Consider the following 25,295-nt stretch of genomic DNA (forward strand, 5'->3'; position numbering starts at 1 on the left):
CTTAAGTGTTGAGAAAGTAGCAATTAGAGGAAAGACTATATAGCTCATATTTCTACTAGAAGGATTCCGGTTGAGTATCTTGTTTAGATACCAGCTACTTTCTTGATATTTTAAAACTCAATCTTACTAAAGGTTGTTGCTAGAAGTCAAGATCAGGAGTAAAATGATAGTGTGGTCGCATCTGATCTATTCCCTACGAACTAGTCCAGATTATTTGCTCTATTTAATTAGTCTTGCTTAGGGATACACCACTGGCTTTGGAATAATTTTTGAAATTGCTTGACAGGATGTAAAATCATAACTGCTTATTAAAAAGACAATAAAATATAGTCTAATTTATAAAGGTGGGATAATACTTATTAATTGATAACAACACTATGGATGTCAGGGCATTTTGCAGTTTGCTGGAGAGAAAGGACAGAAGCTATTGAAAATTTTTATTGCCAGTACAGATTGAAAAAGTGTCTGAATTTTCCTACCTGAATAGAAATTTCTCAAATGAGGCCGGGCGCGGTGGCTCAACCCTGTAATCCCAGCACTTTGGGAGGCCGAGACGGGCGGATCACGAGGTCAGGAGATCAAGACCATCCTGGCTAACACGGTGAAACCCCGTCTCTACTAAAAAATACAAAAAACTAGCCGGGCTTGGTGGCGGCGCCTGTAGTCCCAGCTACTCGGGAGTCTGAGGCAGGAGAATGGCGTGAACCCGGGAGGCGGAGCTTGCAGTGAGCCGAAATCGCGCCACTGCACTCCAGCCTGGGCGACAGAGCGAGACTCCGTCTCAAAAAAAAAAAAAAAAAAAAAAGAAATTTCTCAAATGATGCAAGGAAGCTGGAAACTAAATAAAATAATGCTTATACATCTTTTAAATTTCTACTTAATAATCAATCTAAACTCATGAAATTCACTCCAATACTTCAAAAAGAAACTCTCTCTTGCTCAGGGAGTCTTTGGCAATTGGGACTATGGCTTGCTCACCCCAAAGACTGTATTTCTCTATCTGGGCCCTTGCTGGCATTTGGCTTGCTTTCTTCCTTCCACTGTAAACCACACATAAGGCTTGTTGAGCTGGTTACGCTGGCCACAGGCACCAGCTGCTTCATTTTCTCTCTTTGTACTGCTGCAAGTAGAAACCCATAGGGCCCAATTACTGTGGATGCCTCTTTTCTCCAATAGCAACATTAGTGCTAAGATGCTGGATTCTTGTTACCAAGAATAGTGCTTATATTTATTTGATTTGCTTCTAAAATGAAACCTTTAAAACTTAGTGTGTGTTTGCTTTGGAAAAATATTTCACTGTTGTCTACTGCCATGCAAACAAGAAAAAAAAGGAAAGCAACGTTTTATTTTTTTAATTTAATAACTAATATTACCTCAATTCATTTTATTCTATCTTATTTGGTGATACTAAATAGTAGCATTTCCTTACTTTGCAAGACCTGATCCATCTCATCTGTGAAGCTCATTATTCTACTTATTCAGAAGCCAAAATAAAAAAGAATTCCTAAAGTACTAAAATTGTTATCTAAGATAAAAGCTATTAACTACATTTCTAAAGTCCTACAATTACTAAGATGAAAGTTATTAACTAAAAATTATTAAGACAAAAACCTTTTAGTTTCATTTTATTTCATCTCCTGGTACGTTTTAACCCATTATTAAAGTTTATCCATATGTATCATAGATTACTCTTAACCTTTCTTATAGATAAACTCAATGCATAGATATTATAACTTTAGAAAGTGGATAGAGAAATGAGCATAATCACTTTACACAATTAAAAATCTTATGCTTAGAAAATCTCAGAGTAGTGTAATGGTTTAAAATGTGAGCTTTAGGGTCCAAATGCCTGTGCTCAAATCTGAATTTTTTTACTTGTAACTAGTATGACCTCAGACTATTTAATCATGCAGTGCCTTAGTTTCTTCATCTGTCAATTTAATATAGATAAAAGGAGATGATACTGTAAAGCACCTGGTACAGAGTAAGTACTCAATACATGGTAGCTCACATTATTATTATTATTATTATTATTATTATTCATTTTTTATTTTTTAAGATGGAGTATTGCTCTGTTACCCAGGCTGGAGTGCAGTGGCGCAATCTTGGCTCACTGCAACCTCTGCCTCCTGGGTTCAAGCAATTCTCCTCTCTCAGTCTCCCAATTGGCTGGGACTAGAGGCATGTGCCACCATACCCAGCTAATTTTTTTTTTTTTTTTGTATTTTTTAGTAGAGACAGGATTTCACCATGTTGACCAGGCAGGTCTTGAACTCCTGACCTCAGGTGACCCGCCTGCCTCAGCTTCTCAAAGTGCTAGGATTACAGGCATGAGCCACTGCGCCCTGTCCACATTATTATTATGAAGTGGAGCACAGCATGCTTTAAGTTATTTCTAAAGTGTTGCATGATCCAGCATGTATTAGTTACTAACAGACACGACGCTTGATTTGGCTCTATTAGACATGGTAAGTATCCACACAAAAAAGAGTTGAGTAAAGATGTGAATACGTTCTTATGCACACCAAAAGACGTACTGATGTGGAAAACACTTATTCTCAGGTGGTCTGAGAATGGAGATCCTAGAGTTTATTAATTCTTACAAAGTGCTTTAAAACTAGTGTAATTGTCTTGGGCTATCAGGTCATAACAACTTGGCACTCTAATTTTTAACGTATGTCTATATAATCAGGTTTTAAAAACATCTAAAGATCTAGTCTTTGGCCTATGCAAAATTGGGAAGAAGGTAAAAGTTACCTTTGACACTTGCTTACTTTCCTATGAGCTTTCCTTCCACTGTTGGTAGAATAGATAATTACCAGTCTCCTGAGGTTTTGGAAACTGCTTACTCCTCACTTTCCATTTACAAGAAAGTCCCCAGTAGGGTCCCTGAATGAATTCCCTCCTGCCTTTGTATGGAATTTCAAATTAAAATGGTATCTGGATGATATAGTAACTTGGGCATTGACACTAACACCTTCACCTATGCCTCAATTCTCAATGAAATGAGTAAATGATGACTTGGGATCCCATCTGTACGGGTTTGCCCTCCCTGTGGTGCATGACCAATAAATGCTAACCGGTGGGTGATTCCGATGAGAAATTCTGTAAGGATTGAGAAGATTAGCCACTTTATAGTGGTAGAACAACTTCCATTCCTATCTTAGCAAATGGTATAATTATTCTAGTTCCACAAAATAAAACCAAGATGTCATTCTGCTCCTGTCTTCCCAATGGAATCTGTGTCACCAAATTGTGCCAATCTTTTCTCAAAAATGTGTTTTGGGAATCCATTCACTTCCCTCTGTCTTCTTCTTTTTCTTTTTTCTTTTTTTTTTTTGAGACAGGGTCTCACTCTGTTGCCCAGGCTGAAGTGCAGTGGTGCCATTGCAGCCCACTGAAACCTCTACCTCCTGGGCTCAAGCAGTCCTCTCATCTCAGCCTCTCGAGTAGCTGAGACTACAGGCACGTGCCACCAAACACAGCTAATTTTTTGTAGAGACGGGGTTTCACTATGTTGCCCAGGCTGATCTCCAACTCCTAGGCTCAGGCAATCCATCCACCTTGGCCTCCAAAAATGCTCAGATTACAGTGTGAGCCACCATTCCCAGCCTCCTCTGTCTTCATCACCTATATTGCAGTTGAACTTTTATGTTTATTTGTGAGAATGCATAGATCCTTTCTTATCACATTCATCCTTATATTCTATTGTGTGGCACATAGTAATTAATAAATACTTGATCAGTGAATAAAGGAATTAGAAGTTGCACTGGATCTTAAAGTCTTTGTAAAATGTAGACAAAAATGAAAGAAAAATAATTGTTATAGGAAATAAAAAGCAGATAAGACTAAGAATAATGGAAAGAATTGATATGGCTTTTTCACAGGCCAAAAAATAAGACTGACTAGAGCTGAGCATAGATTTTTGGGAAGTAAATGGGAAATAGTTTTACATAGAAGACAAGATTGTAGAAGCAACAGAATTTATACTTGCTCTGGTAGGAAAATGCCGGTAAACTGAAAGCAGAACTTAAATATATGATAGTTGAAACAGAGCTGGGATTAATTCAACTGTGATATTATGAGGACTTCTATTTGGATGATGGCAGTGCAGACTATAAAAGAAAGGTCTGGAGAGAGAAAAATATGTAAATAAAAAGAAATTGTGTCATAGCAAGTGAATGGATATAACTTGAATCCTTTCATATTTTTCATAAATTTCACTAGATATATTATTTTTCAGCAAAGTCCATAGTCCCTTAATTTATAGCTATTTTTAGTAACATTTATGTGTTGTAGTAAATGAGATATACAAAAGATAAACTCTAAACCAGGGTTTCTCAATCTCAGCACTATTGATATTTTGGATCAGATAATTCTTTGCTGTAAGAGGCCTGCACATTGTGGGATGTATATCCCTGTCCTCTGCCCACTCGAAGCCAATAGCACTGCCTACCCAGTTGTGACAACCTCATAAGTCTCTAAACAACCACTGCTTTAAAACTATATAGTTCCATAAAGTGCACAGAATCATCATTGAAAATATTTACTATTATAAACATATTTTCATTCCACTTCAAAAGTGATACTTTTGTTAAGGAAAATAAATCTTATGTTAAATGTAATCATTATCTTTTACAGAGAATTTTAGAGTGAAGGGGTAAATCTTAGAATGTACTCACATTGAGTTCTAAAACTATCCCAAGGCAATCAATCAGCAATGACACAAGCGTGGCTACAGTGATGACCATCACTGTTACAACAATGTGGAAAACCGACGAAAGATTCCCACCAAAAAACACATTGGCAATTACCTGCCAAATAAACAGATTATTTTGAGAGGGACTTTTAAAGGCATGCAGGATTTGTAGAGGGAGTATTTCACAATGGTCTTTAGGAATGTATAAAATACCACCAACAAGGCTATTAATCAAATCTCAAGTCACTAGGAATGTTCTATCTTTTCCAAAGTATTTACATATAGACACACATATCAATAACAAGTACTCTTTGTTGAACTATCAGTCAGTGGATTACATTACAGACCTATAGTGTGGCATACCGATGTTTCCATACATGTATCTTTCAAGTATAAGAGAGACTTTGGAAAGTTAATCTTATCCTTCTTTCTTGAGTCCAACAGGTTACTACTTAAACAAACTAAACATGCTATTTAGATTATTTGCAGGGCTTCTAAGAAATAGCTGTCACATTTCCCTTATTAATACTGGATGTGTAATATCCTTTACTAACAGGAAATTAATTCTGTATAAACTAATTCCTATTTGTTACAATTTAAGTCTATTTTATCTTGCCTTTCCTCAACAAAAATGGGAAAGAGTTCATCACCATTTTTCATGACTACTCAGATCAGGAAAGCAATAAAACATTACCGACTTAATGTGTCCCATACTGTGATATGGTTTGCAAAGATAAAATGTCAGGGAAATGATTCCTATTCTCAGGAATTAATTCTTGGAGGCATACAACCAAACTTAAAAAAGCAAGTAGAGATCAATTTATAACAGGACAAAAAAAGATCAAAGAGGATTTAGGACTAGAAGGAGCTTTAGGTATCTAGAGCTGTCTCCTTAGAGTAATCTCCTTTACAGCATCCCTGAAATATGCTTGACCTACCTTGGCTTGAGGTAGGGCTTGAAACATGCACAGGATTTGGAGCAGAATTACAGGCTGAGACAAGAGCATGAAAAAGAGCAAAGAAGTAAGAACAGGAACAATACCTATGGAGGATAAAGAGAAGATAGTCTGAATAAGTAGTGACCCTGTGCAAAAGAACAGTGAGACAAGAGTTGGAAATGACAGAAGTTCAGATACTGAGGTATCATAAAGAAGCCATCTCTCTAAGCAGTGCTGCCTGGATATGCAACATCTCCCACGTGTCACATACCACCATGACTTTGTTAATAACTTAATGGTGATATTAATAACATAAGTTGTAATGTCTCTCCAAATAGTATCTTATTTAAGATCCGTTCTTACAGATGCCTCTATGATATCCTTGTGAGAGTGAAAAAATCCCTTAGTGAGGCAGCTAGTAAGAGATATTTATTAAGGGTAGACAGCCTTTTTAGTGCTTTTATGAATTGAAACAGTTTGATTATATTTTTGTCAGTAGTACATTTGTGTGTGTACGTGTGTATGCATGTAGAATAAAGAGCAAGAGAAGGGAAAGTTATAGACACCATTCCTCTGCTGAGTCTTTGCTACTGTGGCAGAGATCTTGATTCAGTTCTGTCTTCCTGCCCCTGCAGCTGGAAAGGAAACTCAAGTTTCAAGTACTAAAGACAGAAGTTGTGCAGGTGAAGTGACTCAGCCCGTCTGTAGGGAGTTTACCAGCAACCAGGTGAGAATGCACCATCTGTTCTTACTTGTTGATCTAGAGATCAGATTTGAACCTACGTACTGGGCAGAAGCTAAAATAATACCATTTCCTGAAACTAACAATAGCTAGTAAAGTTTCAAAAGGCTCTTAAATTTAAAAAAAAAATTAGTTCAGTCTATTTCTCCTTCATAGTCAAGGTAGAGAACTGGCCTGTGAGTTGTACATGTGTGAGGGAGAGAAGTACTAGTTGTAAAGGACATACACAGTGCTGAACATTTCCCTCTTCTGCTTCCCTGTGCAGTCAGTTCCTTATCACTGGGACTGACTTAAAGTAAGCCCTGGCTTGCCTCAAGAAGCCTGCTGATTACTTAGTGTATTTAAAGCTCTGTAGATATTTCACTTCTCTCATTAGACCCTTTCACATGGTGCACTGTGTAAACAGCCTCTAAGAACAGATCCTAGATCTGAGCCCTTTTCAGTGTGGTCCCTGAAAGATCCACTGTGAAGCCAGATCACGTTTTACTGCTCACTGGTAGAGTGGATTTTCAGCTGACAGCATAAGGGATTCCTGACGGCCATGTTATCTAATTTATACCAAATAATGAATTCTTTTTCAGAAAATATTTCTCTACAAATCCAAGTGGAATATATAACACAATTTAGAGCTGACTTTGACAATATATGTATATGTAAATAATATCCTATATATTTATGTTATTTATATTATTATTTTATGTTATGTATAGTTGTAAATGTATACATCTACATGTATAAATACATAAATAAAATATATCTGTAAAACTAAAAGTTTCAATTGAACTTTGGTTCTCTATGGAATATATTTTAGTTTTTAAAAAATAACAAAACCGGCCGGGCGCGGTGGCTCAAGCCTGTAATCCCAGCACTTTGGGAGGCCGAGAGGGGCGGATCACGAGGTCAGGAGATCGAGACCATCCTGGCTAACACAGTGAAACCCCGTCTCTACTAAAAAATACAAAAAACTAGCTGGGCGAGGTGGCGGGCGCCTGTAGTCCCAGCTACTCGGGAGGCTGAGGCAGGAGAATGGCGGGAACCCGGGAGGCGGAGCTTGCAGTGAGCTGAGATCCGGCCACTGCACTCCAGTCTGGGCAACAGAGCGAGACTCCATCTCAAAAAAAAAAAAACAAAACAAAAACAAACAAACAAACAAACAAAAACCAGTTAGAATCTGTAGATTCTACAGTGCCTTTAATACATGTTGACTGATAAAACATCTAATCAAAAAGACAGTTTTGTAAAACATGTTTTAAACATTGGTACTTAATTTCTTTGTAAGAATGCCTTAAAAGCAACAACTTTAGTTTGGCTGTTGCTAAAGGTTGGCAGTCACTTTGGAATGCAGTTGTATAAATATCTGTGCTCATGGTAATATAAGCCAAATCCACCAAACCTAATTTTCAAACCCAACGTTTGAAAAACTGTCTTGTAAACATCTGAATATAAATTCATCTTTAAACTACATAAATGACTACATTTTACAGTCAAAAAAGAAAATTTTATGAATTATACCATTTGTCATGCCCTTGGGAATTTGCCAAACTGTATTATTTATAAATCTTCCTAAATTAAATGTGGCAGAGAGATCACCTGGGTAAAGCGTTGGGAAGGAACTGTGCTTACCTCTCTTGTCACAAAGCATTCCATAGGGTATGTCAAAATGACAGTGACACCATAACAAAATCTTCCAAATGTTACCAGGTCATCATTTCTGCAGTAATTTTCAAATAAGTCTCCTAGATAATAATATAAAATAAGTTCATTTACTAGATACTAAATGTTTGAGATAACTATCTAATAAATGAAATATTAGATATTACAGTCATGCATCACCTAATGGCCCACATATATGATAACAATGCTGTATGTTTACTGTATTTTTTCCATGTTTAGATACATAAATACTTTCCATTCTGTTACAGTTGCCTACATAATTCAGTACAGAAACATGCTGTACAAGTTTATAACCTAGGAGCAATAAGCTATACCATATAGCCTAGACGTGTAATAGGTGCTACCATCTAGGTTTACGTAAGTATACTGTATGATGTTTGCACAATGAGGAAATCACCTAACAATGCATTTCTCAGAATGTTTCCCTGTCATTAAGCAACACATGACTTGTAAGTGAATCTCCATAAACTTCATTTCATTTAATTAAGAGAATAGATGACCAGGTCTAAATACAAGTTTTTGAATCCAATAACTATGTAGTTTTTCACTGATTTGAACCAGTACATGCTCCATGTGAAGATAAATCCATCACTGATAGTTTTTCTCTTATTAATTGTTTTTGGTAGATTTGCTGCAAATTTGTACTGACTTCTGAAAAATACTTTATCCATTGTCTTCTTACATCAGAATCAACTCCCTAAATTCTTGGGCACTGGCTTTGTAAACTGGTTTCTGGTCTTTGTTTCTGGTGAGTAAGTGACTTCATTATTTTTTAAAAATGTCTGTTAAAATAAACAAATTTCCTTTTGAAATGCTATTCTTAGATCAAGAACAATCCTGAAAGGAAGAGTAGACCAGTACATCTGGGGAGCTGAATTTCCTGTGTATCATACTATAGGGTTTCATTGCAACCTTGGGGCCACAGCAAGAAATTCCAAACATATGTTGCCTTTCATGGCATCTCATGAGCCCAAGTGTAAATGCAGTGATTCAAAACTGTGAAAATATGGCTATGTCCCAGAAAGAACATTAAATTTAATAAGTTCCAGACTAGATGATGGACTAAATAGACCTTGAAACAATTCTTATTTAGAGACTATATTTCTCAGCTGCCTATGAAGAAATACAGGGATCTAACTAGGGCGCAGATGTCATGTCATCAAAAAACAATTACCTACAACTGTACAGTAGTCCATGGAAGAAATAAAAAATAAATAAATAAATAAAACAATGACTAATGCTGAAACAGAGTATTTAGGCTTGCTTATTTTCTGAATATAACACGCTTAGATGTTAAAATTGTGGTTACCTTTTTAAAATTAAACTTAATTGAAAATTAGGTCAAAGTCACTCAATACTACACCATTTAAAAAGAAGAAAAACTATACCTCTGAACTGTTTTTTTTTTTTTTTCATTACAAAGCTGAATATCCTAAATAATTTGCCTCTTCCCAAGATTTACTTGAAGTGGCTCTCTCCCCTCCCCCCATCAACTAGAACAAATCTACATTACTTTAGAACATCCCTTTTGGGCAGGAGGGGATTAAAACACAAAGGTGGCAGAAACCTGCTTCAAGGTTGACTGAAAAGATTCCAGCACTCTAAGAAAAAAAGACTGAAGTTCCCCGTTCACTAACCTCCACTAAAAAAAACAAGCCCTACCGTCTTTCCAATAGAAATGTCAGGGAGAATCTTGAGTTCCCACTGCCTCAAAAGCTGAAATTTATCTACCGAAAGAGGTTAGAAAAGAAGAATGCAGTATACACAAGTTAGACTAGATTTACCCAAGGAGAGGTGGCCTGGAGAAACAATGTCAGCTTATTGCAGCTTGAATCTAAGTATATTTTAAAGAATTACAGCTAGGGGGGAAATGACATCAAACATCTGTCAGCTTTGTTTTATAAAGATTTAATTATATCTGAGCAATTACCACTGATAAAAGCTCCAGGAAGATATAACTAACAAAAAAGGTTTATGTCTTACAGAAAAGGCATTTAAAAACGAACGTCCTGTGCGGACCACAGCCCACAGGCCATTTGCATTGGCAAACTATGTAGCAATAGTGACACATGGCAATGCTTTGGAACACAATTCTTATCAGAACTTTCAAGGTCACTTTGTTACCACACTCTAGTGGCACATGCATGTATCATATTTTTGACTGCATTTGAATTTTGTTAATCATTATTTTTTGAAGTCATCTTCCTTCATTTCCTGAGAAATATTTGCCTAAAATCATAGTGATCTGTAACCTCTGTTCAGAATAAGGCAGCCATCCTTCCAAGAGCACCCAAGTTTTCAGAAAACTAAGCTAATGGGAGCTGAGGCAAAGACACAACTTTCAGAGGGTCACGGTTGACCAAAATAGGGGAGGCAGAAAGAGGATGGAAAGAAAATTGAATCTGAGAGTCAGAAGACTTGTTTTCTGGTTTGTCACCAGCCAGCATGAGCGAGTTACTTCATCTCTTTGTGTTTTAATCAGGGGGTAGAACTAGTTATTCCACTTCCCTTCAAAGGGTTATTTGAAGGTCAATGAGATAATAGACCTGCAAGAGCTGTGAAATACGTGAATCGCAGCCTATTGCTGGACTATCCTGAATATCATACTACATTGATGATTGAATGTAAGGGTCAAGGGAAGTAGAAGAGAGGACTGCTCAGTTGTTGGGCCTGGGTGAATGCAAAAAAAGAGAGAAGTATCTTTGGAGGGAGGAAGAAAAGGTCTGGTTTTAAGGGAAACATAATGTTTTGTGATTAAAACAAATACAGAACAACTGAGTAGAAATGTCCTACAGGCAGCAGGTTGGAGACAAAGAGAAAGGTCTGGGTTAGAGTCAAAACAATGAAAGTATCTGGAAAATTGTTTGAGAGAAGAGCAAACAATATGAAAGTCTGGGTTAGAGTTAAAACAACGAAAATATCTGGAAAATTGTTTGAGAGAAGAGCAAACAATATGCTTGAGACCTTTATCTGGGTGGTGTGGGATGGAGTGGAGTGGGAGATTAGAGAGGGTACAGAAAAAGAAAAGAGAGAAAAAAATTAACAGAGAGAAAGAATAACAATGATAATATAGTAATACTCTTTCCTCTAAGGGAGGAAAATTTGAGCAAAGAAAGGAAGTTCAGTATTGGTAAGTGATTCAGAGAGATTCAGGAGAATCCAAATCGAGGTTGTTTGAAGATTGGGAGGCCACTGGTACCTTTGAAAATCGGCCGGGCGCGGTGGCTCAAGCCTGTAATCCCAGCACTTTGGGAGGCCGAGACGGGCGGATCACGAGGCCAGGAGATCGAGACCATCCTGGCTAACACGACGAAACCCCGTCTCTACTAAAAAAATACAAAAAACTAGCCGGGCGAGGTGGCGAGCGCCTGTAGTCCCAGCTACTCGGGAGGCTGAGGCAGGAGAATGGGGTAAACCCGGGAGGCGGAGCTTGCAGTGAGCAGAGATCCGGCCACTGCACTCCAGCCTGGGCGACAGAGCGAGACTCCATCTCAAAAAAAAAAAAAAAAAGAAAAAAAGAAAATCAAGCTGCAGTGGAGGAAAGCCAAAAGTCATGTCCTGGGAAGTGACAGGGTGTAGAAGGAGAGAGTATGGGCTACAGAACTAAATTGAGCAGTTTAAAAAGGTAAAAATTAGGAAATAGACAGCAGGGGGCAGGAGGATAGAGAGAATGGGTGGAAGAGAGTAATCTTGGAAATAGAACACTGGGCATACTTGTACAATAAAGAGTAGAACATTGGGTATTCCGGTACCAACGCACATCAACACTATAACTGAATCTCTCACTTTACCTTGGGTGAAGCCAGTAAATGTCAAGTATCCACATGTAGCAAAGAATATACAGATAAATACAGAAATCACGATGGACATATGGATAAGGCGGGACCACTTAGCTACTGTGGGTTCTTCTAAAGAACTGTAAACTAAGAAGGAGTTATGGTGGCAAATAAATGCTGCAATACAAAAAAAAAAAAAAAAAAAAAAAGCATTATTAAAGCAAGCGTCAGGGTTTTCTTTTTTAGTTCTGAAATTCAGAGACATGTACTACTTTAGATGCCAATGAACTGCAGTTTAAATATACAAATTTATTAATATGTCAGCAAATAATTTTTCTAATAGTTCTAGAAATGAGACCATTCACTTCAGGTTTATATGGTCTTTTCACGTCACTCTTGATATAAACCAGGCCAGTCCAACCTTCTCTCCCATTTTCCTTTTCCTAATGACCCTTCCCATCTTAAGGAAAATCTAAATACCATCATTTTCATTCTGTGGCTTCCTTTGCCATTTGGGACATAATAAAGGGTTTGAAGAAGTCCATAACACTTGCTAGCTTTCCAAGTTAAGAAACAAGATGACTGTAATGAGTTTTCTGCATGAGAAATAGATTTCTTCAAATTGAAGCAAATTTTAGTGATGAGTGAGAAAAGTTTGAGCCTAATTTTATATTGGCACAAACTAGATCATATGCTGCTAATAGGAAGTCTAAAACTTAGGACATCTGCTATCCAGACATAAATATGAAACATAGCACTTTTTTCATGGAACATAGAACTCCACATTGAGAAAGGGTCTTTGAAACCAAATACTCACCAAAAGACATAACCCCGACCGCTTGAATGGCATTGGGCTTTGCAAATACCCAAGCATCTTCTGTTTTTGGTCTAGAAGAAAAATCAGTTAACTTGATAAATTATTAAATAAATTCAAGCATCAGTATATCAGATAACAAGAAATAGTATCACAAATATAAACTGAGTGTCTTTAAGCCAGAAATTAATAAGGGGCTCCCATTAATCTTGTGTCACCATGAATACATTTCCCAGGAGCATGAGTGTTATCTCTTAACCCCAGTCCTCTAAAATGTATCTCAAATACTTGGACGGATTCTATTTTTACGTATGTAAAATATCCAGACTCTGTAATCTTGTGAATTTGTTTATTTGCTCATCAATTTAACAGAAAGCACTGATTATACACCCACCAGTGAAGCTACTTTTTGAGGGAGATACAAAAATTAATAATGCCCAGTTACTGCTGTTCATTCTGCTCTTATTTTTTTCAGGCTTAACCTATCCAAGAAAAATTTAGTTGGCACTAAAATTTATTGAGGGAGGTAAACATGAACTAATACTAATTGAGGATGTACTATCTTCTAGAAACTCTACTGTGTTATCTCATTTAATTTTCACAATAACACTTAAGAATTATTATCACCATTTAACACATGAAGAAAATCAAGCTCTGGATGGTGATATAATTTGCCAAGCTTCCACAAATAATGAGTGAAGAAGCTGAGATGTATCTTCTTGGTTTATTCATTGCCATATTTTTTCCGGGCTGTACCATCTGACAGTGGCCTCAAATTCCCACCTGTAGATATATTTCTCAAGGGTATTTTGGAAATATATGCACTTTAAACAGCTTGAAACAGGCTACATCCTAGTGGAATTAAAATATTTGATATTGGCAGTGATAGGTGTACCTGGCTAACACACCCTGAGTAATGATGAACAGCAGAGGCTCTAAGGTCATTAGCCTAAATTGTTCTTCTGGCCTCCTTCCACTTATTAGCTGTGTGATTTTAGGCAAGTTACATGACTTCTCTGTGCTTCAATTTCAACATCTATAAATTGAGGATAATTGTAGTATCTAACTCATTAAGTCACTGTGTAGATTAAATGAGATAAAATATGTAAAACTTCTGGAAGAGAGTTTATCACATAGCACGTGTTCAATAAACAGTCATTAGTATTAATATTATTATCCGGCATTATTAATAAAGGTAGCAAAAAGTCTAAAAGTATGGTCAACTTCCTTGGGAAGGGAAGGCTCGAGTGAGACTCAGAACAATGCATGAAGAATGGAACAGGGAGATTCCTAGGAAGCATGAAAAGGCACTGGGTGTTTTCAATAAAAAACAGGAATTCATTCTAAAGATGAAGACCCATTTATTTCATAAGTTTGTTTATTCATTCTCTGTGTAAAGAAGGTACACACAAAAAAATCACGTTTGTTGTCCACACCTTGTGGAGTTTATGCATTATGTTATCTTTTTTCCCATATATGAAACAAGCAGTTACAGACACAAAGAAACTTTACAGAAAGGCTGGCCTGTAAGGGTAGGCCACGGATTGTTATAAGACTTGCTCCAAGTCCCAGTTTTGGGAGTGGGAACTACTGCCACCTGCTGCCTCCACTACTCTAAATGCAGTCGACATTAAAAGCAGCATAACCTGTTAAATTCCAAAGTTAATGAGAAAAAAATACACATTTTGTACATGATCCTTAGAAAATGATTTAGATCAGGCAGCTCTAACAGTTGTAGAAACTTGAGGATTCTCTAACTTTACAATATGTTTTAAATGGTATGCTTTCCCTCTTATGGTTTTTGCACTTGGAAAATATTCCCTCTTACTCCCCAACCCCAGTACAGATTGTGGTGGTGTCCTACTTTTTAAATCTTATATTAGTAATAAAATGTAGAAGTTTAGTTTTCATTTTTTCTCTTCCATTTAAATTTTTTCCTTAGGTCCATATGGTTCCTTGGGTATATTCCCGGAGTGTGAAACAATACCTAGAGATAATTTTGGATTTTCTCTGTTCATCATAATGATGATGATTTTATAAGATGGAAAGTGCCAAAAAAGATGTTACAGATAGGAAAATGCATATGTCTAAATCTAGGGAAAGAGAAGGAAACAGATATTGAGTATGGCTTTCCAATCATTTATAAAATAGCCTACAATTGAGTTCCAGATACAACCAGTTGTACAGGAAAAAAAAAGAGAGAGAGAGAAGAAAGTTCTTGGGTATATTTTATGAGATTGCTGAAACTTTGAAACTCAACCTGGATGAAAACATAAAGTTATAGACCTTTTGACTTTAAACTGTAAATGTTGAAATATGAAATAAAATGTTTTCAAATGCCATCAAGCAATTTATAAGATAAGGAATTATGACTGAATTTTTTTCAACAAATGCAAGGGGAGTTTAATAACAAAATATTATAATCAATATTTATTAATAGCTGTTATATTAATAGATATTAGTGTAATTTACCACATTAACAGATGAAGGAAAGAAGCTTATGACCATTTCAAAATATATAGAAAAGCATACAGCTCAGTATTTATTTTGAAAAACATGCTGAGCAAACTAATAATAAAATAGAACTTGCTTTACTGGATAAGGAATGTCCACCAAATCCTACAGCAAATGACATACTTAAAAGTGAAAAGTTAGAAATATTCTACTTAAGGGATGAAATCAGATAGGATATTCAATATCACTGCATTCAGAATATATTATTGATATTCCTAGCTAATTCAATAAAATAAGTGATGTGCAATCATTGAAAAGATTGTGTAAATTATTTGTGCACAATATAATTACGCATATGGAAAAGAAGCATATTCAGCAAGGTTACTGGATACAAGTTCAATACACACAAAACATCAAGTGGGTGGATGTACACTAACAACAACCAAATAAAATGTTTTTTTAAGTGTCAGTGACAACAAAAACACTAAATACTTTAAAAGATGTGCATGATGTTAATGTCATGTTAAACTTTTATTTAAAGACACAAATAAATGGAGAAATACACCATATCCATACATACAAATGGGAAGACTCAATATCATATAAACATCAATTTACCCCAATTAATTTTTAAATTCAAATATAATAAAATACAGAAAAAAATAAATCAAAGAATAAAATACAATATTGAGGCTGGGCATGATGGTTCACGCCTGAAATCCCTGCACTTTGGGAGGCCGAGGCAGAAGGATTGCTTTGAGTTCAAGACTGGCCTGGGCAACACAGGGAGATCCAGGCTCTACAAAAAATTAAAACATTAGCCAGGCATGATGGTGTGTGCCTATACACCCAACTACTTGAGAAGCTGTGATGGGAGAATCACTTGAGCTTGGAAGGTTGAGGCTGCAGTGAGCCATGGTCACCCCACTGCAGTCTAGCTTGGTCGACAGAGTAAGACCCTGCCTCAAAATAAATAAAATAAAATAAATAAAATATTAAAGGAGGGAAAGAAATTTAAAACTCAAAAAAACCCATAATATTAAAAATTATAATAAAGTTAAAGATAATAAAATCAATGGAAGGTAAATATAAAACATCCATATGATAAAGTTATTTATATACACATTTAAAAATATACAGGTAAGCTAAAAGCTGGAAGATGACATTGGTCATGCATACAGAGTTGTCCCTTGGTACATGGAAGGGATTGTTTCCAGGACCCTCCAATGGATATCAAAAGCCATGGATGCTCAAGTCCCTGATATAAAATGGTTTAATACTTGCATATAACCTAAGTACATCCTTCCATATAATTTAAATTATCTCTAGATTGCTTACAATATCTAATACAGCGTAAATTCTATGTAAATAGTTATACTGTATTTTAAAATTTGTATCATTGTTATTGTCATATTGTTATTTTTAATTTTTTTCCAATATTTTGTCCACAGTTGGTTGTGTCTGCACATGCAGAAGCTGTGAATACAGAGGGCTGTGATCAAGAAATACTATACAGTGTATACACAGTACTCCCCTCTTATCTATAGGGTATATGTTCCAAGATATAACCTTGCAAGGTATCCTATTTACAGCCTAGCAAATGCCCCCTGCCCAAATGAAATAACTTCCCTAGCAGGTGTGGTGGCTCACATCCATAATCCCAGCACTTTGGGAGACCGAGGGAGGTGGGTCACAAGGTCAGGAGTTTGAGATCAGCCTGACCAACATGGTGAAATCCCGTCTCTACTAAAAACACAAAAATTAGCTGGGCGTGGTGGTGTGTACCTGTAATCCCAGCTACTCAGGAGACTGAGGCAGGAAAATCGCTTGAACCTGGGAGGTGGAGGTTGCAGTAAGCAGAGACTGTGCCCCACTGCACTCCACTCCAGCCTGGGTGACAGAGCGAGACTCCGTCTAAAAAGGAAGGAAGGAAGGAAGGAAGGAAGGAAGGAAGGAAGGAAGGAAAGATGGAACTTCCCTAAGGCAGAAAATATATTTTAAATAAAATGTTTGAATTTTAATTAAACCCCCATGCAAATTAATAATCAAAAGTTAAACTTGGACACCCAATTAAACATGTGTAGATGGGCCACATAAGTTTATCTTTTCTCTTTTCTGAGACCCCACTAAAATGCTACTAAAGAAATTTAAAAGAGGAATAAATTCATGAGGGAAAGGATAGTGGAAGAAGAGACATCTGAGGAGAAGACACTCTGTGAAAAGGAAACTGGATACTTCTGTGGTGACTATTGAGAGCAGAAGATGTTGCAGCCGTGTAGAGGGAGCTCATGATGAGAAAGAGGTGATTCACTTTACAAAACCCCTGTATGTGCAGGACTCAGAGATACCAGAAAGCGACCGAGAATGCTCCAACAAAAGGAGAAAGGAAAGAAAATGGAAGAGCTGGGATCATGGATAGAGGGTATATAACACAAAAAGGAGGTAAAAGGAAGTCCTAGGAGGATCATGGGGGAGCAAAGTGAGAAAGCAATCTGCCTAGAATGGAGGGCAGAACAGAAGGCTCTGGGATGGAGGTTTTCAGGAAAAATAATAAAATTAATAGATTATATGTTTTGGCATCTGGAAAAGAAGTAACAAAAATGACCAAATTTAAAAGCTAAACTGAATATCCAGATAAACACAAAACCGAAATCAAGTGGTAATTGTAGAGAAAACAAAGGGAAAAGTGTACAAGAAGAGAAACATAAACTTAATTTTAAAAGTTGTGGTATTCTCCATGTATGTAAGAAGAGGAAGAATAGCTTGAGAGAGCTAAATCTTCATCTACTGTAAGAGAAGATAATAGTGAGACACCAAAAAAGGCACTTAGAATCACATTACTTAGAAATAGAGATGTGAATGCCAAGAGATAAGGCTTAAAGGGTTGAAATAAAACAGGTTTAGGTAGGAGGCTACTCTATTTCATTAAAAGTCATTTGTAATCTTTGACTTTATAAAATCAGGTTAATAAATTTTCTTTTCTTTTCTTTTACTTTATTTTATTTGTGAGACAGGGTCTCACTATAACCCCAGGCTGGAGAGCAGTGGTGTGATCATAGCTCACTGCAGCCTCAAACTCCTAGCCTCAAGAGATCCTCCAGCCTCTGCCTCCCAGGTAAGCTAGGACTATAGGTGCATGTCACCACACTTGGCTATATTTTTAATTTTAATTTTTTTTTTTTTTTTGCAGAGGTGGGGGTCTTGCTATGTTGTCCAGGCTGGTCTTGAACCATTGGTCTGAGGGATCCTCCTGCTTTGGCCTCCCACAGTGCTGAGATTACAGGTGTGATCCACCTTGCCTGGCCTGTGAATGTATTCTTTTGAGAAAAATAAATACATGGAATAAATGCAAATAAAAACAACATTGAGCAGAAGCAGAATTCCTTATCATACCTTACAAAGCTTTAAAAAGATCTAGGCAAATAATGACGGCTACTGTAAAATTTAGATCATTTTAACAGCAAAGATTCAAGTGTTTCAAAATATTTTAGTACTAACAAAAATAGGAACTGGCTTATAGCAGTTTGTAGCCTTAGAACAGCAAACACTTTTAAAATTAATTGCTTCCCTTACCCTGGAAAATCTAAACGAATGCTTCATTATATATTTTTAATAAACTGTTTGTGTTTACGGGGGTTGCGGTGGGAGATGGAGAGCTTTGGGGAGTTAAATTCATTTTGCAATATTGTCTCAGTTCGGATTCTTGCATTCTGAAATTTTAGCCTAGTTTTTAACAGGTGAATAACAATAAGGCAATGTAGTAGGAAGCAAGTCCTATCAAAGGGAGCTCCAGTCTCTGCAGACTGATAAAAAGGAGCCTCAGAACTTAAACCTCTGGATCAGGAGAATCAAAAAACATCATGCTTCTCTATACTACCTGCCCAACCTCCTTCAGTTAAACAGAGGCACTTTCAAATATACAATTCCAGCAGAGCCTGCATTTTTGTTGTAAGAGCCTCATGTATTAGCCTTTTTAGCCAGACACATCTGGGAGTTAAGTGCTTTGGATGACACAAAACAAAGGCTCCATGTTGCCTGTAACAGCACAAGCTATTAATGACAAGCAGATCTGACCACTTCCCCCAGCTCCTGCATCCACTGAAAGCTCTTGTCACTTCCTCATTCTCAGCTCACTTATATTCTGATTCTGTTCTATAGACAACCATGGTTTACATTAATATATAAAGCTGCTCAGGAAAATTCTTCTTAGGAATCACTCTGAATATTAAAACTGATTCATTTAAACACATACACACACACACACACACACACAAATGGGAAAACCAGTCTATGCTTGTGGATTGGAAGAATCAATATCATTAAAATGACTATACTACCCAAAACAATCTACAGATTCAACACTATTCCTATCCAACATCATTTTTCAAATTTAGGAAAAAAATTCTGAAATTCATATGGAATGAGAAAAGCCCCATTAGCTAAAACAACCCTGAGTAAAAAGAACAAAGCCAGAGGCATCACATTATCTGACTTCAAACTATACTATGAGGCTACAGTAACCAAAGAAGCGTCGTACTAGTATACAGACACATAGACCAGTGGAACAGAATAGAGAATCCAGAAATAAAGCCACACACCTACAACCATCTGGTCTTTGACAAAGTCGGCAAAAATAAGCGATGGGGAGAGGATTCCCTATCCAATAAGTGGTGCTGAGATAACTGGCTAACCATACGCAGAAGAATGAAACTGGACCCCTACCTTTTTCCATGCACAAAAATTAACTTGAGATGGATTAAATATTTAAATGTAAGACCTCAAACTATAAAAATCCTAAAGAAAACCTAGGAAATACGCTTCCCGACATTGGCCTTGGCGAAGAATTTATGGCTAAGTCCTCAAAAGCAATCACAACAAAAATGAAGACTGACAAGTGGGACCTAATTAAACTAAAAAGCTTCTGCACAGCAGAAGAAACTATCAACAGACTAAACAGACAACCTACAGAATGGGAGAAGATATTTACAAACTATGTATATGACAAAGTTCCAATATCCAGAATCTGTAAGGAACTTAATTCGACAAGCAAAAACCAAATAACTCCATTAAAAGGTTGGAAAAGGATATGAACAGACATTTCTGAAAAGAAGACATACAAACAGCCGATGAACATATGAAGAAATGCTCAACATCACTAATTATCCGAGAAATGCAAATCAAAACCACAATGAGATACCATCACACACTAGTAGAATAGCTATAATTAAAAAGTGAAAACAAACGAACAAACAAAAAAACAGATGCTTCCAGCCTGGGCAATGTAACTGGGACCCCATCTCTACAAAAATAAAAAAGTTAGCCATGTGTGGTGGCACACACCTATAGTCCCAGCTACTTAGGGGGCTGAGGTAGGAGGATTGCTTGAGCCTAGAAGGTCAAAGTTGCAGTGAGCCATGATTGCACCACCGCACTACAGCCTGGATGACAGAGCAAGACCCTATCTTGAAAAATAAAAAATAACAAATGTTAGTGGGGCTGTGGAGAAAAGGGAACACTTATACACTATTGGTGGGAATGTGAATTAGTTCAGCCATGGTGGAAAGCAGTTTGGAGATATTTCAAATAAATTAAAACAGAACTATCATTCAGCCAAGGAGTTCCATTACTGGGTACATACCCAGAGGAAAATAAATCACTCTACAAAAAAGTCGCATGTACTTGTATGTTCACCACAGCAGTACTCGCAATAGCCAAGATGTAAAATCAATCTAGGTGCCCATCAACATTGGATTACATAAAGAAAATATGGTACATATACACCATGGAATCCTATGCAGCCATAAAAAAGAATGAAATCATGTCCTTTGCAGCAACATAGGTGCAGCTGGAGGCCATTATCCTAAGCAAATTGACACAGGAACAGAAAAGCAAATGCCACATGTTCTCACTTATAAGTAGGAGCTAAACATTGGGTACATGTGGATATAAAGATGGGAATAACAGATACTGGAACTGGGAACACAGACTACTAAAGAGGGGAAAGAAGGAGGGGCAAAGGTTGAAAAACTACCCATTGGGTAATGTGCTCACTACCACAGTAATGACGGGATCATTTGTACAGGTGACTGGATCACTTGTACTCCAAACCTCAGTGTCATCCAATAAATCCATGTAACCAACCTACACATGTACCCCCTGAATACAAAATAAAAGTTGAAATTATTTAAAAAGTATATATTCTAATTAGTTCTGTACATCCTGTAAGAAAACCTTGATGTAAATCATTTCTAATTAAAAAAGACAATGGATCAAATTTTCATTAAACCTTAAAAATAAATTTATTAAAAAACTGATTTCTAGTTAAAATTTACATAAAACTTTATGCTTTTTTTTGCTGAAATATAAATTTTTAAAATATGAATCACATAAAAAGCTAGCACAGCTTGGCACCATAAACATCACAAATACTTCATTTTTGCCATTTGGGACACCAGTCTCTTTTATTTCTTATTCTGTCACCTACTGGGTGGTCTCTGATTCCTCTGTTAACACTTAAAAATTGGTGTTAGCTGTGTTTACCTCTGTGGGTTTGGATTAAAAGAGCAGAGTATAGGTGGGAGGGGGCAGGATTTCACTTTTTTAATGTAATGAAAACTTGTGAGAATTATGGGTGTTGCTTTGGTTCTTTGTTGTGCTTTTTCACAAAACAGAATTAAAATATCATGTGAATTTAAATTAAAAATAAATGTAATTTCAGATGTGATGTCCACATAATTCTCTGTCACTGGGGTTCTACTTGGAGTGTGCCTCTCTTCACCTTATATGTAGTCCCTGTACAGTTTTGTCCACATACCCTTTCCAAAATCCAGACTTGCATTTCCAAAAGGATGAGTGACTTCTACTCCTCTTCCCACAAGGATTCCACAAAATGAGGATATATTTAAAATATACTATATATTTTTTCCAGATCATCTTTCCTTCATATCCTGGTAAATCACATTAAAAAAGGTAGACCCCTGTATGTCTCTCTAGCAGCATATTCATAATTCTATTAAATAGTCCACTGAGGTTATCTTTTATGTGACCTTTGCCCCACCCCACATTCTAATAAGCTGTAAGAGGTCTTCAGAAAAGGAGTGTGATATATTGGTCTTAATAGCCCCAGTACGTAGAAGAGTGACTTACCCAGTAGACACTTAATAAGTGTTAGTTTGCTGGCAGACTCTTCTATTTTCTTCCATTGGCAGTGAGTTCTGGGCCATCTACCCACATAGTTCTCCAAGCTGGAAACTTTGGCATCACCCTAGGTAACTCCTATACCCTTAGTGCCTTCATTCAATCAGTCACTAAGTTCTCCTGATTTTACCAGCTTAAAATTACTTGAGCTTCCCCTCTTCTTCGTTACCAGTCTTATCCTTATATCATTTCCATTGGCAAATGGAATCTTTTTGCCTGGATGCTTGCCTTGCTATAGATAGTCTCCTTCCAGGTCTTTATATTCCCATCTGTCCTCGCCTCCACTGCAAAAGAAGTCCAATTAAAATTGAGACTCAATCTAGTTACTCACCTGTATAAGAACTTTCAATGCCCCATTGACTAAAGAATAAATCCAAGTTTCTCACCACCACATCTAAAGCTTTCCTTCATCTTGGTCTCTGCCAAACTCTCTAGGCTCATTTCCTTTTATACACTGCTACAGCTTTCAGCTCAGAATCACCAAAACCCTAGTTACTTTCTAAATACAGAAGCTGTATAGCTTGTGGTGACAGGGAAGTCAGGATCAGTGGGTGCTATGGTTTGAATGTTTGCATTCCCTCTAAAATTAAGGTTGAAACTTAATCCCCAGTGAAACAATATTAAGAGGTGGGGCCTTTAGGAGGTAATTAGGCAATTAGGGCAGAGCCCTCATAGATGAGATTCGCACCCTTATAAAAGTGCTTGAGGAAGTGAGTTCAGCCTCTTTTTGTTCTTCCATCCCTTCCTTCACGTGAGGATGTAGCATTTATCCCCTCCAGAGGAAGCAGAGTTCAAGGTGTCATCTTGGGAGCAGAAAGAGTAGCTCTCACCAGATACCAAACGCCAGTGCCTTGATCGTAGACTTCCCAGCCTCCAGAACTGTGACAAACAAATTTCTATTCTTTATAAATTACCCAGTCTGTGGTATTTTGTTACTGCAGCATACAAAGACTGAGTAAGTACAGAACCACTTTCAGCAGTTTTTCAAAAGAGATAATATGGAGATATGACACTTGTTAAAACTATGATAAAATGCATTTGAGAAACAATGTGAAAAAAAGAGTTTTGGAGAAAATTATCAAAGGAGGGCCTTTATTTTTATATGGTAGCTCCCCCAGCCAATGGCAAAATAACCCTCTTCTCCAAGTTCTTCCTAGTGTTAGAACATCAAACTCCATCTGCTGTTATATGTATCCCATCTCTGGGTCACACACATTTCTGCCTACAGTATCTTCTAACCCGTCCCTACCAACTTCCCGTCCCCCATATCCCTTTTTGACTCAGCTTATGCCTGTTTATTTTTTAAAGCAAAAAGCCACGTATTTTCTTATCCTGAAATATTACCTTCCTGCACAGGTTGGGCTAAGGGTCCTTCCTCTGTTTCCATAGCACTTACTCATAATTCTATTACTTATTATATTGAGATTGTCTTTCATAAGTTTGTTCCACAAACTATAGGAATCTGAGGTCAAGGACTGTGCTTTCTTCATCTTACAGTCCCAGTACCTGGAAGAGTGACTGGCATCAGTTATACATTTCATAAAATGTTATTGGTTCAAAGAACAGGTTCATCCTTTTATGGATGGATTCCATTTATAAAATAACTAACAGTGAGTGAAATAAGTACTTAATATTGAGCAGCCTAGGCTGTTCCTCCAGCTCCACTAACACAGGGACTGGACTAATCCTCCCTGAGCATATACTATCTTGCAAATATATTTCCTATTTTTATGTAGACTCAGATAAAGCAATAGTTCTATGCATTCTTTCATGTAGGCAATCTTCCTGATAAAACATACCAATAGTCTAACAGTGAGTGCTGCAGAGCCTGGAGTCAAATGGTGTTTTAGCAAATTGGTTAGCAAATGTTACTAGCATCAAAGTAGCCTTAGGCAAATTTTCTTTGACAGTGTTTGTATGAAATTTTTATTTTTCTCAAGACAATGTTTTATTGTCTGATTACTTCAAAATTTTTGTCAGTTAATCCCCAAGTTGAATGAACTAAAACCAGAAGGCACATGTATTCATTCCTGCATCCAATTGATGATTCAGCAATTCTTTGCTGAATTCTAATTCTTTGTTAGGCACTTTGCTGAGTAATGGGTATATAGTGTGAACAAAGCAAATGTAATCTCCCTTTTCACAGTGCTTACAATATAGTGAGAGACAGAAAATACACATAGAAGAAAACACACAGAATATAACTAAAGATAATTTAACAAATACATTATTATTTTATTTCTATGTGTAGATTCTTCTCACTTCCTATGGTGAGACCAATAGGAAATTTAACCAACCAGAATATTCATGTTGTGAACCTACTCCTATTTACTGCACTCTCCGATAATCATCTCATCTTTGAAAAAATATAGGTTATCAGGCATGAATACTCAAATTCCCTTCACTGATCTTTAGAATGTGTTCACAATTTACTCCTTATATTCTTATCCTATTGTTTCAAAAGGACAAAGTATTTTAACTGCTCTCCAAGATCACCCTAACTGTATCCAAAAGTCTAGCCTTTCATCACTTATGGAGGACTTTGGGTTCTAGGTTTCAGCTTAGTCTATGTCACATGCTCAATATATTCCATGATAAAGATGGTACTTTTTTAGAGCTCTTACTCTCTCAAGCCACTGTTTCACCATGTTACTTTCATTCATAGATGTTCTTCATAAAAGAAGAAGAGAAGGGCAGGGAAGGGGGAAATTGGAGGAAGGATATTCCGAATTCACTTTCCTATCACTCACTTACATCTTAATTTCATCTAACTTGGCTTCCATCCATATCATTTGATTGAAATTCCCATCACTGAAGTGGACATATGTAGTTTGCACCTTGCAATGGCTACTTCCCCTTCTGCTGGCATCACTGTCCTTTGGGACACCCTTTTCCCTATTTTTATTCCAAGTGCTTTAGTTGGGTTCATCCTATCCCTAGATCCAGGTGTGGGCATGTAACCTAAAGGCAAACAACTCAATATAGGCCATGATGATAGGGT

At 36.9% G+C, this 25,295-nt stretch overlaps 1 protein-coding gene and 1 long non-coding RNA gene across 11 annotated transcripts in view; one reads left to right on the plus strand and one right to left on the minus strand.

Moving 5' to 3' along the window:
- The window catches only part of LOC110740885, a 45,437-nt gene extending 28,640 nt beyond the window's left edge, over positions 1-16,797 (plus strand). Inside the window, exons 1-3 of one of the 2 annotated variants that reach the window (XR_004176537.1) lie at positions 4,810-6,364; positions 8,680-8,801; positions 16,549-16,797. This is a non-coding gene — a long non-coding RNA (uncharacterized LOC110740885). Of the gene's footprint in view, positions 1-4,809; positions 6,365-8,679; positions 11,345-16,548 lie in introns of those variants that run through there. The other variant, XR_002516117.2, reaches the window with a different exon arrangement.
- The window catches only part of SLC38A11 (solute carrier family 38 member 11), a 59,354-nt gene that overhangs the window by 7,193 nt on the left and 26,866 nt on the right, over positions 1-25,295 (minus strand). For 7 of the 9 annotated variants that reach the window (XM_021923675.2, XM_021923678.2, XM_021923676.2 and 4 more), the window contains 4 exons: positions 12,647-12,717; positions 11,845-12,006; positions 8,003-8,115; positions 4,683-4,814 (listed from right to left, as the gene is read on the minus strand). In XM_021923675.2, the coding sequence (XP_021779367.2) occupies positions 4,683-4,814; positions 8,003-8,115; positions 11,845-12,006; positions 12,647-12,717 (478 nt within the window). The remainder of the gene's footprint in view (positions 1-4,682; positions 4,815-8,002; positions 8,116-11,844; positions 12,007-12,646; positions 12,718-25,295) is intronic. The other 2 variants (XM_021923679.2, XM_021923677.2) reach the window with 2 other exon arrangements.

This window comes from Papio anubis, chromosome 10, assembly GCF_008728515.1.
Source record: "Papio anubis isolate 15944 chromosome 10, Panubis1.0, whole genome shotgun sequence".
Classification (NCBI taxonomy): domain Eukaryota; kingdom Metazoa; phylum Chordata; class Mammalia; order Primates; family Cercopithecidae; genus Papio; species Papio anubis.